Source organism: Armigeres subalbatus, chromosome 3 (genome assembly GCF_024139115.2).
Source record: "Armigeres subalbatus isolate Guangzhou_Male chromosome 3, GZ_Asu_2, whole genome shotgun sequence".
In the NCBI taxonomy this organism is placed as follows: Eukaryota; Metazoa; Arthropoda; class Insecta; order Diptera; family Culicidae; genus Armigeres; species Armigeres subalbatus.
Window position 1 is genome coordinate 216,226,013 of NC_085141.1, and position 23,922 is coordinate 216,249,934.

Genomic DNA, 23,922 nt, shown 5'->3' on the forward strand with positions numbered 1-23,922 from the left:
AATTAACGATGATTTTATTATAATTACTTTTATTAGTATTAATTAGGATAAGCATCATTAGGACCTAAGTTGTCTGTTGATGAATCAAACAATAAAGACCACATAATAAAGACTGGAAGAGAAAAGGCCGACAGATGTATACATACCGAGGTCTTCTCCTTCCTTGGAGGAGCAACGATGGCCCAAGAGCCGATTAGTTTCGCCTTGAAGGCCAACGAGTAAAGTACTGCGCGAAATCTGAAACGTCTCAGGCAGCAATCCGGCGACGAGGTGGATCGCAAAGCCAAACGACGCCGTGACCGCGAAGGCCAAACGTTGCTTAGATGATGCAGAACGTGGTGCAGTGGAGTCCGGATGTCTTGGCCTAAGAAAAGGGCGAAAGACACCAACGCGACACGAATCGCTAGCCATCAAGAGGAAGCCAGCCAGCCATAGCCATTGGCACAGAGGACCGAAAACACCTGTGAGCTGATCAGCAGGGCGAAGCGTAAGTCGAACGCTTCGCGAAAGGAGAATTTTCCGAATACTTAGAGACCATCAATTTAATGAAGTCTAGGTGCCAGATTTTATAGAACTGCGACGCAATGTTCAACTAAAGAACAGAAGCGATACGTCGAAGTCCTGAAGTCGATGCGACGTGACGAAAGACTTTCGGCACCTGACGAGGACGTTCAAAGCGTCAGACGCACCAAGGCCGGGGAACTAATCTTGGTGCTCAAACGTTGCGCACAATCGAGCTTATAAAAGGCTTACAAAAAGCTGGCCCAGGAGGTTCTGAGTGACGGCGTTAAAGTGAGGTCGTTGGGTGCTGAATTAACCCTCAAGTGCAAGCAACTGAATGAGGTCACGGATGCAGACGACATAAGTTCTCAGCGTGGTGTAGAAGGTTACCGGTTACAGAAGCCAAAAAGGTCCTGGAACGGGAGAAGCTGATAATCGGTTGGTCAAGATGCCCAATAAGAATATTTCAGCCGCCTTCAGTGGAGCTTAAAATATGGACACACGTCCTACCGTAGCAATCTTTGTCATCGCTGTGGAGAGTAAGGCCACAACGCGCGGAATGAGGCAAGGCACCAAAGTGCCTCATCTGTACCGGCAAGAAACAAGCCTGTAACCATGTTATAGGTGGACCTACGTGTCCTTTCGGTGTCCTTTCAGTAATTAACGATCCGTTTTATTGGCCAGAAGGTGTAGAAATTCGCGAGTTTCAGCCAAAAAACGTGAGCGTACCAAGCCGGCTAGCTCCGAAATGATTAGCGTAAGTAATGCACTTCGTAATACCAATGCACAAACTGATTCAAATACTTCTTTAGCTCCTTTGTTGTTCGATGCACCTATTTACGAATCGAAAATTAAGCTCCATTCACTCGATTATTTGAAAATGAAAACTATTCTAGAGAAACATTCTAATAATTTTATGAAAATAGCACTCCATAATGCAAGGAGTTTAAATAGCAACATTGAAAACTATCGCTCATTCGTAGTAAATTCAAAACTAGATGTTTTATCTGTAGTGGAAACAAGGCTCAAACCTTCTAACACCAGCATGTCAGTAGAGCTTGAGGGCTACAAGATTATCAGATCTGATCGTCAAAATAAGAAAAAATCAAGAGGAGGTGGAGTCGCCTTTTATTTGAGGAAAAACATCAAATACTCTGTAATCACAAAATCTGAAAAAGAAAGCGAAATTGACTATTTGTTAATCAAATTAAAACAGGCTAATTTAGTCTGTGGAGTCGTGTATAAACCCCAGACGTTGCAATAACGAAACTCGATGCAATTTTAGTATTGTTTCTGAAATTGCAGCTACAGAACCAACATTCTGATGACAGGCGATTTTAACATAAATTTGAAGATGGAAAATTCTAACAATACATTGAAACTGATCGACTATTTAAGTGCATTATCATTCAAGCTAATTCCCACTCATCCAACTTGCCACAGGCCCGGTTCTGCATCAACCATTGATATATTTACAGGTAATTGCACTCAGAACTTAAACAACGTTTATCAATCGTCTATGGGTGGAATCAGTGATCACGATTTCATTTGCATTGATTACAAATTTAAGCTTCCTAAAACTTGTGCTGATGTTTACTGGACACGTGATTATCACAAAATAGATCAATCCTCTTTCTTGGCAGATTTGCGCTGCGTAGATTTTGATGCTGTACTCAACTATGCAGAGATTAATGTGAAACTAAAATGCTTCAATGACCTATTTTTCGCCATTCTTGATAAGCATGCCCCGCTCAAGAAAAAACGGTCAAAGATCCAAGCACTCCTTGGATCAACACTCGTATCCATCGATTGATTAAAAATCGGTCCAAAGCGTATGAATGTTGGAAACACGATAGAGAGAGTCAGAGTAAATGGAGAAGTTTCACCTGTCTTCGCAACTTAACAAATCGAAAGGTCAAACGTACGAAACGAGAATATTTCTCCTCCCAACTAAGCGCTGACCTTCCTGCTAAGCAACTTTGGAAAAACATTAAACGATTAGGCTTAAAACAAACAAATAATAATATGGGTGGAGGGGATGTTAATGCAGATACCCTCAACTCATTCTTTGTTGCTCACTACACACCACTTAGCTTCAATCAAAATGATGATGTTGGAACACATCCGAATTTCTCATTTAGGTGTGTTACAAATAATGAAATACTCTCTGAGTTCGTTACTGCTTCGTGTGATGCTGTTGGTAACGATTTAATTCCGCTCAATGTTTTAAAAATGTCCTTAAGTGTTACTCTCAAATACATTGAAAACATCTTTAATTATTGTATTACTTCCTCAGATTTCCCCCTTGATTGGAGAATCGCAAAAGTTATTCCAATAGGTAAGACTGATCACCCTGTTACTGAAAAAGACTATCGTCCAATAAGTATTCTTTGCGCACTATCAAAAATATTCGAATCATTACTCTCTAAGCAACTAAATGAGTATTTGACACACAACGATCTTTTATGTACTCTCCAGTCTGGATATCGGAAATCGTGCAGCACTGTGACTGCTCTTATTAAAATTGAAAACGACATTAGAGAAGCATTAGACAACAAAATGGTCACTTTATTGGCTCTTCTGGATTTCAGTAAAGCATTCGATTCTATTGATCATAGACAGTTGTGTAACAAGTTGAAGTATAATTTCTACATAGATCAATTTTCCATAAAATTAATAAAGTCGTATCTATCCGACCGAATGCAATACGTTGATTTCAACAACCAACAATCCGAACTGATTCCTGTCCTACGTGGGGTGCCACAAGGTTCAATTCTTGGACCGTTACTTTTCTCGATGTACATCAATGATCTACCTTTAAATCTGTCATATTGTAGATTTCATCTTTATGCAGACGACTGTCAATTATACATATCAGGAGTGCCTGATACAATATCTGAAATGGTAAATCGAATTAATTCTGACATTCAGAGTATCTTGCTATGGTGCGAGAATAACGGACTGATACTCAACGGAGGAAAAACTCAAACGATTATTTTTCACACTAAACGTGCCGTTCTTGTTAATGTACCATCAATAAGAGTAGGTAACGATATCATTGAATATTCTAATGTAGTCAGAAATCTTGGGTTAATGATGGATTCTAACTTAAACTGGACATCCCAGGTTAATGCCGTTTGCAGTAAAATTTATAATGCCTTACATTCGCTTGTCTTATTGAGACATTGTACTCCCCAACATATCCGGGTTCAATTGGTTAGGTCGCTCTTAGTTCCATTGTTTGATTATGGGGATATTTTGTTTGGCCTTGTTACTAAGAAAAATTCAAGAAAACTTAACCAGGTGTTCAATGCAGTCACCAGATATGCATTTAATCTGAAAAGTTCGACCATATATCTAATTATAAAAGGCAATACTTGGATGTGATTTTACAAGTCATTTAAAGCTTAGAATCTGTATCCAAACATTCAAAATTATAAACGACCCTCCAATTTACCTTCGAGATTTCTTCAGACATGCGCGCTCTTCAAGAAGTTCATTACTCATCGTTCCTAGATGCCTTTCAAATAGTTTAAAACAATCTTATCGTTTACGAGCCATACAAATTTGGAATGATCTACCTCGAAATCAAAGGAGTGAAAGAAGTTTTTCTTCTTTTAAAAGAAATTTGAATAATTTATTTAGTGTATAGTCATTGGTATTAGATGTTGCATAGTAGCATAAGCTTTGAGAATCAGTAGGTGATTATTTGTGTTACTATATGGAGTTTGTTAATAATAAATAAATAAATAAAAATAAATAAACAAGAGGTTAACCCAGCAGAATCTTAATTATCAGCAGCTGCTGCGGCAGTCGGTCTCGGAGTCGAGGACTGACGCCCTTTTGTTTTGACCGACCCATACCATGTTGCGATAGCCAAGATCAATGGTGTGTTCTAGTGTATCTACTATGCCCCACCCCACCACAGTGGCAAATAGAACAGTTCAACCAGATGGTCGGTTGTTTTAGCGAATAATTCCAATGCTTGGGCAGTGGAGTGGGACAGCCACTGATCCAACCGCAGGTGTCAAGCTTTACTAGAGGGCCTAGCGAAGTCTGATGTGATGCTAGTCAATGACAGCTCCACTGGCACATTATGTATGCCAATGATCGCATTGACGTAACGTTTTGCAGACCCGCCTTGGACATAGCCATGGACTAGAGGGTGGACGAAATACTGCAAATGGGGCCCATAGTACAAACGATCCGCGTTTTATCGATTCACGCTTCCGGAAATTGAGGATTTTTCGAAGACATCTTCAAAATATATCATCAGTTGCTCCATGCAAAGATAAACAGACAGATTCTACGAATTTTCTGGAGACCACATATGCCACAACCCCCCGCAACAATTACACCTGCTACACGAGCAAGACAATTTCAACATTCGCAAATAGTACCTATTCGAATTCAGTTATATTTATCAAACGCATCCCTAAATAAAACCGTGAAAAAACTAAACCGATGGAAGAAAAGAAAGTGAGAGAAGCCATCAAGGTACTTGGCTTGCTGTGGAATCCAAATGCTATCCATAGCAAAGCATTCGATGACGATTGAAGCCAACTAACCAACAAGTAAGTAAGCAAGTAAGAGGGAGATATCTTCGGAGATCGCCAAGTTCTTGAACCTGTGTCGCCGGTCCATGAAGCCTCATAATCTTCATAATCCTGATGATCAGTCTAATAGACCGTGGAATATACAATCTAAGGATCCGTGAAATAAACATTATTTTGTCTATTTAAGAGATGACAAACCATAAAACGGTGTCGGGCCATTTGGCCAAATACCGTTTGGCCGAATAGTTGAAAAAAATCATTGGATTCTCGATCAGAAATGCATAACAAAATTATAACTCAATTCTATCAATTGTTGTTATTTAAAACAACGTGTGTTATAATTAGATAATTCGATAAAAATGTGTCTTCGGCCAGTTTTATTTCATATCAAAATTATAACAACATTAGTTATGAATATTTTCACAAAATAATTGCCTACATTTTTTGTAGACATAGGAAAAAATCGGAGGTAATCACCTTTAGTATAACTTGAACCCGCTCAATATTAATACATAGCTGGAACAAAGTTAATTGCCTACATTATGGATGGAAATCCGGCGTGGTAGCGTACCAGATTTCCATCCGTGATGTAGGCAATTACCTTGAAAGTAGATTTTTGTACAGAAAAATTATATCAACGTTTGTTATAATGTTGATATGAAGGTATCAACCTCTGTTTTTTTTTGATGTGTTGAACTTAATTTTAAAATTAAAAAAAAACACTTTAATAAAGAATTAAAAAAAAAAACCTCTGTTTTAATTATGTTACGGTTAGAGGTATTTTTGATATAATTTTAGTTATTTTATCAACTAACCAGCAAAATTTATAACACATTTTGTTACAATATTTTTCTGAAATAAATAACTCCCCTTGTTATAATTTTGTAATGCATTCTTGATCGGGTTGCGAGTAGTAAAAAGTGAGTTAAGGATTATATGAAGTGTACAGCGAGAAGTGAGGAATAGGACAATTCTCTCATCTCATAAGAAATAAGAAGTGAGAAGCGAAAAGTAAGCAGTGAGCAGTAAAAAGTAAGAAATGAGAAGTGTAAAGTAAGAAGTGAAAGGTGAGAAATGACAAGTGAAAACGAAGAGTTAGAAGTAAACAATGATAAGTAAAAAGTAAAAATTGAGAAGTGAGAAAAGGAAAGGAAGAAGTAAGAAATGAGAAGTGAGAAGTAAAAAGCGAGAAGTGAGAAATGAGAAATGAGAAGCGAAACGTGAAAAGAAAGAAGTAAAAAGTAAGAAGTATAAAATGTAACATGCAAAGTGAGAAGTAAGAAGAGAAAAGAAAGAAATGAGAAGTGATACGTGAAATGTGAGATGTGAATATTGAGAATTGTACAAATAATCTTTATTCACTCTCACTTCGTTCTGCCTTCTTCTTTCTATTTTCTCTCTTTAACGTACCTTCTTTTTTCTTCTTTTTTAATCATTACTTTTTCCTGCAGCCTCCTTACTTCTAATTTCTTCCTTCTTTCTTAATATTTTGTCTACTTACTGCTTGCTTCTTTTTTGCCCTCCTTCTTTCTTCTTCAAACCTTGAGAAGTGATACGTGAAAAAATGAGAAGTGAGATGTGAATATTGATAATTGTACAAACAATCTTTATTCACTCTCACTTCGTTCTGCCTTCTTCTTTCTATTTTCTCTCTTTAACGTACCTATTTTTTTCTTCTTTTTTAATCTTTACTTTTTCCTTCAGCCTCCTTACTTTTAATTTCTTCCTTCTTTCTTGATAATTCTGTCTTCTTACTGCTTGCTTCTTTTTTCCTCTTTCTTGCTTCTTCAAACCTTCTTGCTTTTTCTTCTCCCTTCATTCATGTTCCTTCTACCTTCTTCATTCTTCCCTTTTGCTTCTTCCTCCTATCTAACTTCTTCTTTCTTCCTTCTTTCTTGTTTCTTCTTTCATCTTCGTTTCTCATCCTACTTCCTTTTTCTTTCGTTCTTAGGAAGAACCTTCTTCCTTCTTTTTTCTATCTTCATCCATATTCTTTCTTTTCCTTCATCCATATTCTTTCTTTTCCTTCATCCATATTCTTTCTCTTCTCCTCTTCCTTATCCTTTCTGTCCTATATCACACCACTCACTTCTCGCACTTCTAATCTCTTGTTCTTGTTTTTCTCACAACTCTCCCCTTCAAAAAAAAATCTCTTATTAAGGAAGCAAATTTCCACTATTCGGCCAAATGAACCTAAACCTATAAACCTACAATGACCGGCTATTCGTTGTGGAAAAAAATTGAGATGTAATGAGAAATTTGCTTTGATTTACACAATTAACGAGAAGCAAATTAATAATGAGTTTTTAGGTTTGATCTGAATAATCTACAACAATCGACATTCGGTGAAAAGTAGCAAACATATAGAATTGATATTAGCATTCAGCTTAAGAAACTTCTACTTACTTTGCAGTCGATACAAAATCAGTCAGTTCCCCGTCGTCTCTCTCCAATTGTTCTAGCGTGCGGGCCTCACCCGTCGACTGTAAACCAATGACAACGCATTTGCCATATTTGATAGCTTCCCGTGCCACACGCACAGCGTGGTTCACCTTGGATGCAATGCAAAGATACTTGAAAAACCTTTGATGAGCAGACCAGAATTGACCCCACATGGTTTTCTTCATACGATTTTCGGCATCGATCAGTTCGGCCGCTTCGGTGAACTTTTGCATTGCTACAACCCACTGCAATAATGGACATAGAACAGAGGAAAAATGCGTTAGCTTCGATGTTATCTTAAGTTTGCCGACAATTACCAATTCTACCGACTCGTCATAAACACGTTTGAAGTCTTTCGTTAGAGGAACTTCCTCGATTTTAAATGTTACTCCGTGGAAACTTAGCTGCCTAGCTATGTACATGCCGCGCAATTTCATGTCCATTGCCACGATCTCCATTGCACCGACGCCTCTGTAATATTGATGTTTTATGTAGTGTACAACTATGATTTTAAGATTTCATAAAACTAACCTCTTCTCGACCGCCATAATAAAGTCCATAAAATTCGGAAACGGAGTTCCCATACCCCAGATCCCGAGCCGCACCATGTAGGCCATATTCCTCGGTTCCGACGCACCCGTTGCAGAAGCGTACACGACTCGCGCCTTGGGCAGTTTGTTCTGCAGCTCTAACGCTGTGAGACCAGTCTTTGTTGGTTTGCTCGAGCCAACGGGGCACAAATTCTTCGCTTTGTGACACTCGTCGAAAACGATAACGCCATCGAAGTCATCCCCGCACCATTGCAACAGCTGCTTCAGCCGGGTTTTGTACTTTCCGGTGGTACTTTGTGATTCTCCAATCAGTGCCGAGTAGGTGCCGAATATGACACCTTTTTTCGTGTTGTTATTCGCAGATGAGTTAATTTTGGCATATTTTAACTGGAAACAAAGAAAGTGCTGGAACTTTTCCATCGTTTGCTGATATTCACTATACCAACCTTATTAAGAGCGTAAACGTGGATCCTGCTGGCTCCAATATCCCGCAAATCCCGCTCGGCATCGTACCGCAAGTCATTGGAAACCGATATCCAGATTGCCTTTTTGCGTCCTTTTAAGTAATTCTCATAGATTATTCCGGCGATAGTTCGACCCTTACCAACGCCAGCTCCATCGCCCACCAAGAAACCCGCTCTTGAGCCATCCGCCAGCAGGTGGTCGTGCGCTTGACTGGCATAGGTGATCGATTCGAGCTGGAGGGCGCTCAACTGGCCCGCATTGATAGGTTCCGGTGGTATTGATATTTTATAATACACGTCGGACGGCTCCACCGAAGATAGCGAAGCTGTTTCAACCACCGGATCGGGATGCTTTTTGCCGATTTTTACTAAAAGTTGAAATTTTTAACAAATTGAATGACAAACAAAGTTGCGTAGAAAGACTCACGCTTGGCTGGCCAATATTCAGCATACGTTTCGGCAACACCCATTTCTTCCTCTTCTGCTTCCTCTTCCTCAGCTGGCTGATTTAGCTACAAAAAGTAGAATGCGTTTGAATATGTAGTGTGAGTACCTTTCTTTAATCACACGATTCATGTTGCTTCTCTGTATAATTATTTTTATTATTATTAGGCATCTGCTTTGTGCTTTATTTTATATTTACGAGTGATATTCCCTTGAAATTAATTCGATAATATTAAATAATATTAATTCACTATATAACACTACGATAATATTTTCCAATTGAGGCGATAATAAGTCATTGATATCTACTGATACAAGTTCAGAGCAATCAGGTACTTTCTTTTTAGTTTTAAAAGTAATAACAAATTAAAAAAAAATCATGAAATTAACAACACAGCATTTTGAATCAACATAATATCCAAACTCATTGAATAATAAAACAAAAACATTAATGTAAAGCAACATAATATATTTATCAGAAATAAAAAAAAACAACTGAAGAATAAATACCACATACATTGTTGAACATCGGCTGTTGTTGTTGCTGTACCTTTGCTGTATCGGCCATCCAGATCTGTGAGAGCAGGTTCGTCGGAATTCCGCTGGTCAGGTAGTGCGGGTTGGCGGCCACCAGAGCCTTCAGTTGTTCCAGCATAATTTGATTGCTTGTCATGTGATTTGCGTTGTTCATTGACGAGCTGCCACCGAATCCAAGGGTCGCCGCCATACCCACTGGTGTTAGGAAATGTAAAAATACAACAAAACTGATTAATAGTTTCAAATATGTTAGCAAATTTTCTAATGAGATCAGTGAAGATAATTCACTTTTGTCAAGTGCATTACGTGCTGCAATATTCTATATAATGAAATGAATCGAACTCAAGAGGTTGTATACCCTAATAAGAAGCGACATGCATCATAAAATCAATATCCTCAAGAGACGTGGACAGCGACTTGTTTGCGATGCTTCTACATATGCATCTCGAATCCTGCTGCAGCGCTAATTCAATTGCAAGATGTTTGCATCCACATTGATGGCTCACGTTAATTAGCGCACTGGAGATATAGGAGCAATATATGTGCGATAGAGTAGGGGAACCAGAGAATTGGTTTTCAAGGGGATGGGAGCCTGACGAAAATGCACCAAGGATATGAGCACGACGTAAGACCCACTCGCTCGCTATCGGGTCATTTAGAGTTGCATACATCGCTGCAATAACTGATTGCTACAATAATTAGTAAATACATAAGCGTTTCAACAATAAGGTTATGTAAATTGAATAAATTATGAGAAGGGTAGGTGTACCAACAGCAGAACTGTCTTTGGCTTCTCGTATACCAACTTCAAAAACTCTAATCAATCCACCCAGCTAACACCAGGAGTAACTTTTCTGATAGTAATCCGGCGAATAGAGCGTAATTGATCAATATTTAATTTCATAACTTTTGCGAATCGCAAACAATAGTTCATAAAAAAAACCTGATAAATCCACCCAGCAGTGTTGGTGCCTTTTACGTGCAAAAAATACTAAAAAAAAATAAATGAGTATTTTTTAGCGTGTTGTGGGCAACAAATAGTATTTTGGCCACAACTTCTGATGCCATAGTCCGATCTGACCAATTTTCAATAGCAAACAAAAGGACAAGATTCCCCTGTTGCAAATAATTTGGACAATTCTAATTTCCAAAAAGTGTGTCTACAAAATTTGTACACATACACACACATACAGACATCACCTCAGTTCATCAAGCTGAGTCGATTGGTATAAAAGACTATGGGTCTCCGGAGCTCCTATCAAAAGTTTGTTTTTGGAGTGATCATATAGCTTTTCTCGTACTTTGTTGTACGAGAGAGGCAAACATAATTCACCTAGTATTGATACTGCCTTTCTCGTAGAAGTGAAGTTGACGAAGAAAACTCTCTTGCGACGAAATTTTTATTTCAGTGGGGGCCAATTTCTTCACCTCCGCTTAACTCTTAGGGCCGATGTCCACGTAGGGGTTTTTTTACGCTGCGTGCACGCCGCGTTGACGCAAGGTACAAAAAGGTACAAAAGGTACAAAAAGTATCAAATGGAGTAATGCGAGTAATGGAGCACTAAGCGGATTAAGAAATCGGCCCTAGGAGCCGATATGCCACGCCCTAAGCGACACCGCAAAACGAACAAGAACTGAGACAATGACGAAACGAATGGTATAAAACAAGTCCCATTTCAAGGAATCATCATCACTATTCGACACGCCGCCTTTGTGTGCAACCATGCGACCATGGACGCCCGTCACACACCATATTGCTACAAACCGCAGTAGTCTTGGTTAAGAATCAGCACGACGAACTACTGCCATGCCGCGTTCTCTTGAACTCAGGGTCCCAGATAAACTTCATCACTGAGAAGATGGCCAATACGCTTGGCATCCAAAGACAACCTGTCTACGTCCCGATAGCAGGGATAAATGATCTTCGAACGACAGCTCGTCAAAGGACAACCTAAGAAATTCGTTCCCGTTGCGGCGATTTTCGTACCAAACAGGAATGCTTGATCACCAAGGTGACTGGTATTATCCTTTCTCGAAACATCGACGTCACGAGGTGGAACATTCCCAGCTACATCCAACTTGCTGATCCATCATTTTTCCGACCTGGTGGCATCGACATGGATCCGAATCCAGCTTATCACTGAACGACGTACCATTGGTAGGACCGGTGGTACAAAGCGAACTGTATGCCATAATGCTACGATCCGGACGTATAGGTTTGTGTTCACGGCGGAAATAGCAAAAATGTACCGTCAAATTCGATTGCATCCCAACAACACCCATTACCTAAGGATATTATGGAGAGAATCCCCGAGCGAACGTTTGGAGGTCCTAGAATTGACAATTGTTACTTACGGAACCGCATCTGCACCCTACCAGGCTACCAAGAGTTTAGTTCAACTCGCCGATGACGAAGGAAAGGAGTTTCCTGTAGCAGCCGAAATAATCAAAAACGACTGCTATGTGGACATTTTGTCTGGTGCCAACACACTCGACGACGCACTCGAAGCTCAACGACAACTGACGACGATGTTGGAAAAGGCAGGATTCCCAATTTTAATGTGGTGTTCAAATTCCGATAAGTTTTTAGAAAGTATCCCGAATCAAACCCGACAAACACCAAAGCTATTGGAAGACTGGAACTTCAATCAAGCCATCAAAGTCCTTGGCCTTCTATGAGACCCAACATCCAACGAGCTCCTCCTGGCTGGAGACATATATCCAGTCATATCCAGCAACCGACCGTGGATGAAGCGATGAATTTACACCGAAGTGGCAAAACACTTCGATCCGTTAGGATTTTTTTTTCGCCAGCGATCGTTCTCGACAAATTGCAGCAACTTTGGCGCAACAAGCAAGATTAGGATAATCCTGTTCCTGTAGGCGACATCATCAGCCAGTGCAGATCGAGCTGCATTAATTTTCGGACGCCTCAACAAAAGCATATGGAGCGTGTCTGTACCTCAGAAGCATCAACCCCGATGGCACAGCCACATTCTTCTTCTTCTTCTTCTTTTTATTGGCGTTACATACCCACACTGGGACAGAGCCGCCTCGCAGCTTAGTGTTCATTAAGCACTTCCACAGTTATTAACTGCAAGGTTTCTAAGCCAGGTTACTATTTTTGCATTCGTATCATGAGGCTAGCACGATGATACTTTTATGCCCAGGGAAGTCGAGACGATTTCCAATCCGAAAATTGCCTAGACCGGAACCGGGAATCGAACCCAGCCTCCCTCATCTAAAAGCTAAAAGCAACAATAGTGAATTCAACACATGGAGCTTGGCGACAAGATCCAGCGTCTTCTATCAAACATACCTTGCAAAAAATTAGGCCCTCTCTGCCCGATTTACAGCGACAACATCTTGCGTGTAGGTGGACGCCTCAGTCATTCACGTCTACCTGATGAATCGAAGCATCAACTTATCCTGCCACACACGAGCCCTATTACAGAAATGTTGATACGAACGATACACATCGAGCAGCTCCACGTCGGATCTGGGGGACTATTAGCAACAATTCGACAGCAGTTCTGGTTAACAAATGCCAGATCTACGATACGCAAAGTTACCAGGTCATGCATAACATGCTTCCGAACGAAACCATCCGACGTCACTCAACTAATGGAAGAATTGCCAAAACAACGAGTTTGTCCTTCGCCTCCATTCAGCATCACTGGCATCGATTATGCCAGCCCTATCTTGGTGAAGCAGAGATCGTACCGACCAAAACAGATTAAGGCATCACCGTCTGAAATTCATTCGGACAACGGAACTAATTTCCAAGGCGCAAAGAACGAGCTACATCAACTGTACGAGCTATTGCGTCATCAGACCGACATCGACCTATAATCCAGTACTGCCAGATAAAGGAAATCGAATGGCACTTAATCCCACCTGGAGCTCCAGAGTTCAGCAATTTATAAGAAGCTGCCGTAAAATCGAATAGTAGGACTCATCTGAAACAAGCAACATTGCGCGAGATTCAAGCAATATCAAATTCTCGCCCACTGTTTGCAGTTTCGAACGACCCGACAGACTCTGAGGTGATCACGCCAGCTCACTTCTTGACAGGTCGTCCCATGAATGCGATACCAGAACCATCGAACCACGGCCGGAGTATGTTGCGTCTCCCACAAGAAAATGCTGAACAGAAAAAAAAAGCAAAACCATTAAAATAAGCCACGGCCTAAACGACACCGCAAAACGAACAAGAACTGAGACAATGACGATACGGGGTATACCCCGTTAGGCATAAGTACGATAGGCATAATGGACGTTAGGCATAATGGACGGTAGGCATAAAATGACTGAAAGAACAGCCCATGACATAAAGAAGGCATAATTATGCCAAACGTCCATTATGCCTAACGTCCGTTATGCCTAACATCCATTATGCCTAACGTCCTTATGCCTAACGTCGCGGGCCCACGAAACGAATGGTATAAAACACAAGCGACACTACGAGAAGAACGAGACGACGCAGAGCAATGGAGAAGAAGTGCAAATAGCTTGCAATTTCCGACTACGACAGCAGCGAAGCGATCGCAGCTGAGCCGACACACCGACGACAGTAGTAGTGCAGTGCCGCACCTACTGAGCAACGAACAACCATCAATTAGTTGAAAGAGGAAGAAATAAAGTGTTAAGAATAATTTTCCGACTTCCTTCTTTCACTAATATCCCGATTGGAAACACGTCCACTCGAAGAGGATTCTTCACTCGTTCAGCCACTACGACAAAAGCATTCAGCGGTTCCCGAAAATACAGTCCACAACTTTTGAATTCCGAACCGAACAGCGACAAAATAAAAGTGATACGAGTACTTTGAGTATAAGGATCTGTCACATCGTGCCCTAGAAAAAAGGTTGAGAATCGCTAATTCCACGGTGTCTGGTATCATAAACCGATTCGAAGAATGTCTGACTGTTGATTTGTAGCGAACATCCGAAAAAAAAAACATTCAGGTCAACGAGAATGATCACAAAAGCGCGGTCGGGGCTCTCAAACGAAAACCTCATTTTGAGGTGTGTATAAGAAGTTGCAAGTGAGCAAGCCTTTCATGTAGAATACCACAACTCTGGTATTCTGCTAAACTACACCAGTTTTTTTACACGATTTGGTTTTAGTCGAATAAGACCTTCAGCGTCAATGAAACAATGAGTTGATTCTACGAAAAAAATCACAATAAAACAAAGGAAATTCAGGTGGTATCCAAAAAACTATGAAAGTTCAGGTTAACCAAGAATTTAATGAATTCCAATCGCGTAAAAGATTGGGGGTACGTTTAAGCTTCAGAAGTCCTCAAACTGTGACGAGAAATAGAATACGGACGCAAAATGCACTCCCCGGAAGCTGTACGACCAGAAGTTAACGAAACCACATTTTGCGTAATGGATGACGAGACATATGTGAAAGCGTACTCCAACCAGATTCCAGGAAACCTGAATGTGATCGCCAAGAATAAGTGCGATGTTCCCTGGAACCGGATTTGCAGTCACATCAGCAATGAAAACGAAAGTTTTTTCTTTGCCCGACGTTTCAATAGGCTATGCCATCTTTTGCAAGGGTTCTACAATAAATATTACAATATGAAATAGTTCAATAAAAGTGCCTATTTTTCGGGTATTGCTCTGAAAACCCAGATGTGAATATGTATATTATGTGGAAGATATTGATTTGAAAAATGTATTGGAGGTAACCACTTTTCTTCGATGGGACTCGTACGAGGTACTTTTAACTAAGCTACGAAGGACCTCCGTCGGTCATCGTAACTTAGCGGCTACTAAACGAGCACGAGATTCCCAAATCGGACGCACTCACATTCCATTTGTCAAGCCAACACTTCCACAAGTGTATAGTACAGGTACACATTAGAATGAGCCTAAGTATTTAAATTGTCTGGCAGCTACACACATTCTTTATCAGCAAAGGCGCTGATCAAGTAGAGGTTACATCATAGGTAAGGTAGCCTATCGAAGTTTCTACTGTTACCAAGAAATCTGCGTGTTGTGAATGATGGGCCAATTCTTCAACTACAGTCTGATCAGCATCTATGTCGCAACGATAAGGCTGATGACGTGAAATCTTGAAAAGACTTACGGAGTGTACCCAAAACATGATCTTTACGATTGTCATCGGAGACACTAACGCGAAGAGTTCCCGCAAACACACCTGGAAACATCCGAGTGGCGAAACTTGCTCACAGATAGATCTTTCAAAGGCCCGAACATTGACCCGGATCACTATCTTGTAGTTGCGAAAATTCGGGCGCGACTATCCAGTATCACGAATTCATGCAATAACAGAATGCGTTTCAATATCCAACGCTTGGCAGTTGAAGGGGTTGCTGAAGAGTTTTACCGGAAGCTGGACAATAGGGTGGGAAATGTAAACGGATCTGTTGACATCAATATATTGTGGAAGAATACCCATAAAACTGTGAGTACAACAACGCAGGAAGTGTTGGGCACTGTACAACGACGCCAACGAAACTGTTGGTTTGATGAAAAGTGGCGAACTAGAAAAATGCGGCGAGGAGTCAGATGCATTTGTCTGGTATCCGATACAACAGAGCGGTATAGTGTAGCAAGGGCTGAAGAGAAAATAGTCTGCCGCAAAGAGAAAAGGCAGCAGGAAGAGCATGTGATATCTGAAATGCGGGAGAGCATGGATTGAATTGAAACGGTATGCGGAGGCTTTATGCGACCGTCAATGGTACGCGACACAAGACTGCGTCAGTATTCGCTGTGTGCAACGATTGAGGGGGGCATTTGCTAACAGACAATATTATGGTGGCAGCCAGGTGGAAGAAGTACGTCGGGGATTTGTTATAGAATAGACTTATTCGAAGACTGTCACGCTGTCGAACCACTAGGGCTCTAGGCACTAGCGTGAATTTATCAAGATTCCATAGGGGCTGAAAACCAAAAAAAAAGGTGGAGGAAAGGACGAGATCACGATCGAACTTCCGATCAACGATGGATGAGATGTTTACCCAACGGATGATCCTTAATAATCAATTCGCAGAATCACCTTCTGTTATTTAATTTTAAAGCATCGAAAGATTCAGTGAAAAGAAATGAGCTGTGGCAAATAATGTCTGAAATCAAGTACATGTTAGGATTGCTTACGAAGGTTCAACCTAGCTTGTGACCTTAGATAGATTGGAGCAAGGTGATGCGCTTTCAAAATTACTGTAGTACATTGAGAGTGAGATTAGGAAATCTGGCGTGCAAAGGAATGGATGGTTTGTCCCACTGAAGAAGGAGACAACAAAGCACATGGTTGCGGGTGGAGACATAGAAAGACCTAGTGGCGTTGGAGCTGAGGTACTTGGTGTTGGGGATGTGTTTGAAGTTTTCGAAGAATTTGGTTGGTAACACTTGTAACATGTGGCAATGACGTATTTCCGCCCCGAGTAGGGTCTTCTATGGTTTACGTAACCAGCTTCATAAAGATGGGAACGAAATAGGCGAAATTAGAAAACTTCGATTCTACCAGTGGACCTTTAGGGACATGAAACGTAGACGTTAAGATGCGGACGGGAAAGCTTTCGGGGTTTTCGAGTGAAAAGTATTATACAATACAATATACAATATTCGGCGGGAAATTAGAAGCGATGTTTGGCGCAGGCGAAATGAATCACGAGCTGTGTCAAGTAACATACAAAGAAGAAAATATTGTGAATCGTATAAAATACGGCAGACTGCAGTGGGTTGGTCACTCAGTTTGGAATGGCGGCAAAAAAAAACGAAAACAGAGAACAGGATAGAAGCCGTCGACTCGAGCTGCACGCGGTAGAATGAGACCTGGAAAACTAAACGTTTGGAAAACTAGGTAAAAATTGCAAAATACCGACATTATGGAATACGCAAGACATAGGTGCAACGACTATTTGGAGCTCTTATGGACCTTGGGAGATTCTCGAACTTTCATAAATTCACAGAACTGCACACAGTTTCTATAAATTACTACAGAATTAAGAATATTTATTCAGTTCCTAGAAGAAGTTTAGTCAGCTGAGTGCTAAGCGTATCATTTAGCTGACTTCTTTTAAATTAACATTGAATAGGATTGTTGTGGTATAGATACTTTGTAGATTGCACATGTTTCTTTTGGAATCACTGTTCAGATCAGACAGCTATGAAAAATCAAGGTTGACAAATATGAACAAATATCTGATTTCGACATTTTTTCCAAGGAAAGATTCTTGAAAAAATAACAATGATTTTGCAATAAGTTCGAAACACGGATACCAACAGGGCCGATTTGCAACTAACCGAATACAGAAACATTGGCCTTCAAAAAAATAAATATTTTTAATTATAATCATAGCTATAATGTTATTTTGAAGCTTTTAACAGAATTTTGAATCAATTATACACACAAACGTATGCTAAATTACGCAAACTATGAACCCAAGGAATTGATAAAATGCAAATAATAATCTGAAGGACTGACTATACTACGAGAGGGAAAAAAACAGGAACTTACTCTGCGCTAGTAGCGTAGCAATGCTTGGCGGATAATAGCTACCAAGTCCACCGAGAATGCTGGTCGCTCCAGGTGGAAGCGCCCCGGTGGGTGTTGCGGTTTGCATCGCCGTTTTACCAGAGCTTGCACCCAGATTAGACAAATTGCTACTAATACTACCAACCAAAGACGAGGAACTCATTCCACTGCTACCGCCACCCATTCCATATGCTAATATGTGAAGGGAGAAAGCATAATCCATATTTGTCCACCACCATTTGTTTGCGAGGGAATGGGTCGGTATATGCAAGAGATGGTTGAAACAAGTTTACAAGGTGATTTGCATGATTGGATGTCAAGGAAGACCGTGAAGCCGCGATAGGATGATAAGAAAGACCAAATACACAAACACATTATAACACACATGGTCTGCCATTGTGCACCGCTAGCAGCCATTGGCTTGTTTGTCCCTAGCCGAGCAGATACTAAATTCTTTGTGAACGATCACAATACTCACCACTGCTGCCAACGCCGGGTTGTTTGTGAAGGGTTGGCTGTCGGATCACTTCGTAACCTCCAGATGTGACTGGTTTGGTGACTAAGCCGATGGGGATCTTACCAGTCGACTTGGACGACACATTGGACGCCGGTTGGCCACTTGCAGGTACTTTTAAATCACTTTCCACTTTTTGTTTCGTTAATGTAGCCACTGTTGCAAGATCTCTACCGCCGCCTGGAGTGAAGAGAGGAAAAAATAGTGATATTCAGATGTAACATTAGTTCAGATAACCTGTAATTCTCAATGTGGAATTTGCTGAAATGATAGAATAATATGACCATAACCTCTCATAAATGGTAAGAATTAAGAGTGTAAGACATAAACTAAATTCGTCTCCAGTTCAAAGGTTATCAATTGTGAATGGAACTGTTCTTTAAAAATTATGTTTTGCATTTCTCGTATTATCTGCCCCTTCCTACCCTATATATTGTCAACATAGTTAGCATTCAGCTTTCCATCCACTGAAACCCACCCTCCCCAATCAACGCATTCTAACATATTACTCTCGGAAGGCTTTCCCACTCCATGCATTCGGTTATCTGAATGCACTAAGAATCCTTCTCCCACCCACGCGATGAAAAGTTCCCTACCTAGACCACTCCATATCACGCTTCACTAGAAATTCGAAGACAACCCTTTCATTTCCTTAGCGTGTTGGGTTTGGGGTGTCTCCCTTCCGATTGGGCAGAATAGTTCTCGTGCTGATTAGGGCCTTCCATGCGTTATATGTTTCTCTATTCGTATCTGTAGTTGGAAATAATTTCAATCCGTTCAATCATTTTGCAACAAACGAATAGATAGAATTATTTAATCAATGTAACAATAGAACGCAATAAAAAATCTAATAATGATTCAAGCAAAAGAGAATTTAAATATAACGAAGAACATATTTTGGAGTTTTGCTACACATCTACAATACAATAGTTCAATTTTATTTGCACAGCTATGACTCTACATTCCAACTGGAACTTAGCCTGCTTTTCAATTCAGTATTATATTCGCATTGCCTCAGTTCTTTATTGAAAGCTTTCCGGCCGCACTACGTAGGCAACAGCACGCAACTCAGGGGTCAATCAAAATTAATTACTTATTTTCCGGGTATTAATTCACCCGACTCAGACATTAATTCACAATGTTTTGAAAACTCAGATACAGGGCTGTTACAAACTAGTCGAATTCCAATCCGCGAAATTCGCGACTGGCAAATTGAAATCCGCGACAAACAAAAATATTATTTTTTTCTTCAAAACACGTTTTATAAATGCGAAATTTCAATATTTTTGCTTCTAATCTATTGGCATATTCGTTGATAGAAAAGAAAATGAAAGATTTATGTAATACCCAAAACTGCAAAGTTAACGCATCAAGCATATCACGAGCCACAGAAAATATATGTGCAGCATTGAACTATGCCCGAAAGAAATGTTGTATCGATGCATTTCGTTATAAGTTGGTTGGGCAGATGGCAGTCTGTTGTCATAGGTAAATACCAGTTAGATCAAGGGCTATATGTATTTGAATTATACTTTTTAGTACGCTATATAGTTTTCTTCTAATCTCTACCATCGTTTTACAAGGGCATGGACGCATAAATTATCCGTCAGGCTGTTTATTGATCAGTCATTGCATTGTGTACTTCCATCAATCCGCCATTTAGGAAATAATAAGACCAATTTCTTCAAAAGCAAGCAGAGGCCAGAACAAAGCTTGACGAATCTGATTAAAAAGCCTTCAGGCGAAATGATACCAGAGGCGGACAGGCACGGTTCTAAGGCCTGTGAATTTTTTAAAACTCGGATAATGCTATTGATTTGAAAAATGATGTCATTACCACTACGTATGAGATAATTGATGAATATTGCTATGCTTATACAACACGGTAGACTCGACACGTTGTTCATTTGCAGAAGATGCACTAGAGATCCCAAAAGAGGCTGTAGGCTTCATGGTAGGTCGCGTACACGATGACGTTTTGCAATTTAATGTGGACCTGAGGGTACTAAACTTCAGTGCACCTTTTAGCAATTGGCCCAGGATTGACTGAGTACGTACGTTAATGAATCTATGTATATCGCAGTGAAGCTGGGTAAACGGAAATAGTTAGATTCTGCCACCACGCGTGCAAACTAGTTCGTAAGTGAGTAATCTTCCAAATGAAGGAGGGACTTGTCAGGATCTAGCTATTAGCCATCTATAGTGAGCATTACAATGCCGTATGTGCTATCCATCGTAGGCTTCTTTTGGAGTCTCAAGGTTCAAGTTCAATCAGACAGTTTGTTGCAACTGGGTAATCACGAATAAACTCTCAATGGATATGAGAACAGCGAGGAATTTTGAAGCACAGGTAATGGAACAAAAACGCATGGAACTGAAAAAAATAGCCTACCAAAAAGTGATTGGAATACATAATAAAACAAAGGACGAATACTGAAATGTTTGAATGAGATGCCTGTAATAGTGGGAGTCATTAAGCACGGTACAAAACTGGACTCAACTAATGGTTGGGCAATGAAAACAGTTGTAACAGCCCAGTTGTAACAGTCCTGCAGATGAGAATATATACATAATGTAGAAAATTTCGATTTGAAAAATGTATTGAGGTAACCACTTTCCTTTCGATGGGACTTCAATGTCTATGTCCAATGTCAATCAACTTTAATCAACTGGTAAGTTATAAATAATACGATTCAATGCTCACTCCCCACAATACACACCCGGTGGCATCTGTGGGATCACGCTTTTTTCGATCAAAACGACGCGCATTATAGAAGCACGATCCACCAAGCACTGATCAATTATTTACCTTTGTTATTTCACGGGGAGAGAAAAAATATCTACACAATGCAAGGCAGAATACTCAATTGGTGTATAAGTCAGGATATAAATTTCAATAAGTGTACTATATTGTTTAAGAGCCAACATAAGCATCCTAACTCTCTCTTTTATTGTAGGACTACTGTTGGACTTTAAATAACTGTTTGTAGATCATTACGATTTTCATAAAGCTTAAAATACCTAAAACTTCAGAAACCGTGTTCGGTTTAAGTTGTTGAGTTGGCAGCAATTAACTTCGCTTTGAAGATAATTTCCGATCAGCTCGTAGACCATTATTTCATTTTACTTTTGGTACACCTGTTCTACCATCCTGCTGAAATTATCCATCGAGCTTGGGTGGTTTTGAATGAAAGTTGTGCATTTAATCTAATTGTTCAACAATTTGGTTCAACAACGCAGACTAATCACCAACCACGTGCCACCACCAACACGACGTAAACAGGCAGTTTGAACCTACGATAGTATGTATAGCCATGTCGGATGACCGGTGGAGAGCAATATACGATGGGGCGACGCGATGGAGCAATCTAGGTCCACGAGCTGGAGCAGTGATGCTAATAGAGAGCGAGTGAACCAACGATACGGCAGCAGTTCAACGGTACGAAAACAGCGTCGTCTACCTATGAATTGCTAGATAGACCGATAGAATATCACCGAAGATGAGTTGCCATTATCTACCTCGCCGGGATCGGTCTAATTTGTCTCGCCTGAATATTTGATTTCACGAGAACGTATCGATATGTGTTTTTGCATGAAGTGTTAGAATTTAAGCAGAAAAGTAAATTAAGTTCAAACAATAAATAATAAGTTTTAATTAGTTCAATAAACGCTGTGTGTGTTAGACTTGAATGTGATAAGTAATGTGTTGAATGTGTTCCCAAATATTATGTCGAAAACTGGAAGCAAATATCCACATGTGTTCACCTTTATGCTGCTGATTGATTGATGGCCCCGGTTTTGGAATAAGTCCCTTTCTTACCCTGATCGTACATCTGGTCCTTCGAACCGGATGATCGTCAACCCGTTTCCGATCACCCGGTGAATCTACGGCAAACGGTTCCTACGCCATTCCTGCGTGTGACACGGCTTTCATCAAGGAAATCGCCATCACAATTTCCCACCCATCGCCATCATTGAAGCTGTCTGAGAACAATTGCAAGGCATTGATAATTGTTCAAGCAGGTGAGTGATATTCCAATCGCTTCACTTTTATATCGCTCGTCTACCGGGTCTTTCCTTGCTTACATGCCATCGACATCCGGATATCATCATCACCGGACCTTTCTTCATCGTTCCTACCTGGGTGGTGCGGATAGAATCGATTTGGTTGTCAAACTGAAGCCAAAATTTTCTATTGTGGCGGAGCCAAACATTGAAGATTGTGGTTATGTTTTGGATCTTATATTGAGAAGTATTGTTATTATTTGGGGAAAAAAAAAACTTAGTTTGAGTTTTGCATTCTTTGTAACAAATATATTCACATTATATTTCGGGTGGATAATTAGTAGGAATGCATCTAAAAAGCACTCGTTACGAGATTTCACGAGATTCAGCAGCTGATTGGAGCAGGAATATATGTAAACCATCGTAAAGTCATGTAGAGTCTCGCGCATTCGTGCGCCTTCATGCAGCATGGAAAGCGAAATTCGAAGAGCGGGAAATGTTTGACAGCCGGAGAACTGCAAAATAATTCTGCTTATAGGATTGATTTCAAAATATCCCGCTACTCGCTTGAGAGCAGAGAAGCGGCTCTATCCGCAGCACCCAGGTTCCTACCATTCTGCGTTGCTCCGGTCGACATTCCTGGAGCAAATCGAATCCATCCGTTAGCAACAAGCTAACGCCATTTCCTGGAAGAGTGTCTTTGCGCGCCAAGGAGCATTAGTGAGCAGCCATTGCAGATTAGGACAATAGATCCACTCCTTACAGAACAATCGGATCACGGTTAACAAGAAACCGTTGGACATATCAGCCATCGTTAATTCCAATCGGGCTAGTCAACGATTTCTAGTTCATCGCAGTAGTTAACAGTATTCGAGCGAAGGAGCGAATAATAAATACAAGGCACAATATTGCCTTTCGCAAGATTCCCATGTCTGGCGCGGAAAGAAAATTGCGCTACTTGACGACGCGGCGCCGCAGTATCATGACGTCGTTGTCCCTCATCGAGCAGTTCATCACATCCTACCAGGAGGAGAGAGGCAGAGCAGAAGTACCCATACGACTAGAAGCGATCACATCGTTGTGGGCGGACTTCTAAAAGGTACATACCTTTGTACATTGCTGTCTTTGCAGGGTTGCTGTCCGGCATTCTTGCAACATGTCCTGCCCATCGTACCCTTCCGGCTTTAGCTACCTTCTCGAGGTTCATTCTTCGCCGCCACACACCGCCTTCTTGCACACCGCCAAAGATGGTCCTAAGCACCCGTCTCTCGAATACTCCGAGTTCTTGCAAGTCCTCCTCGAGCATTGTCCATGTTTCATGTGCGTAGAGGACAACCGGTCTTATTAACGTCTTGTACATGACACATTTGGTGCGGTGGCGAATCTTTTTTGAC

The 23,922-nt window shown here is 40.6% G+C and overlaps 1 protein-coding gene across 3 annotated transcripts in view; it reads right to left on the minus strand.

Annotated features, from left to right (window-relative positions):
* LOC134219652 (protein strawberry notch) overlaps nt 1-23,922 on the minus strand; it is a 51,115-nt gene that overhangs the window by 6,865 nt on the left and 20,328 nt on the right. The window contains exons 3-10 of one of the 3 annotated variants that reach the window (XM_062698454.1): nt 18,488-18,703; nt 17,992-18,201; nt 9,509-9,690; nt 8,942-9,026; nt 8,497-8,882; nt 8,031-8,437; nt 7,817-7,970; nt 7,464-7,744 (exon numbers count right to left, since the gene is read on the minus strand). In XM_062698454.1, the coding sequence (XP_062554438.1) occupies nt 7,464-7,744; nt 7,817-7,970; nt 8,031-8,437; nt 8,497-8,882; nt 8,942-9,026; nt 9,509-9,690; nt 17,992-18,201; nt 18,488-18,703 (1,921 nt within the window). Of the gene's footprint in view, nt 1-7,463; nt 7,745-7,816; nt 7,971-8,030; nt 8,438-8,496; nt 8,883-8,941; nt 9,027-9,475; nt 9,691-17,991; nt 18,202-18,487; nt 18,704-23,922 lie in introns of all 3 variants that reach the window. The other 2 variants (XM_062698453.1, XM_062698456.1) reach the window with 2 other exon arrangements.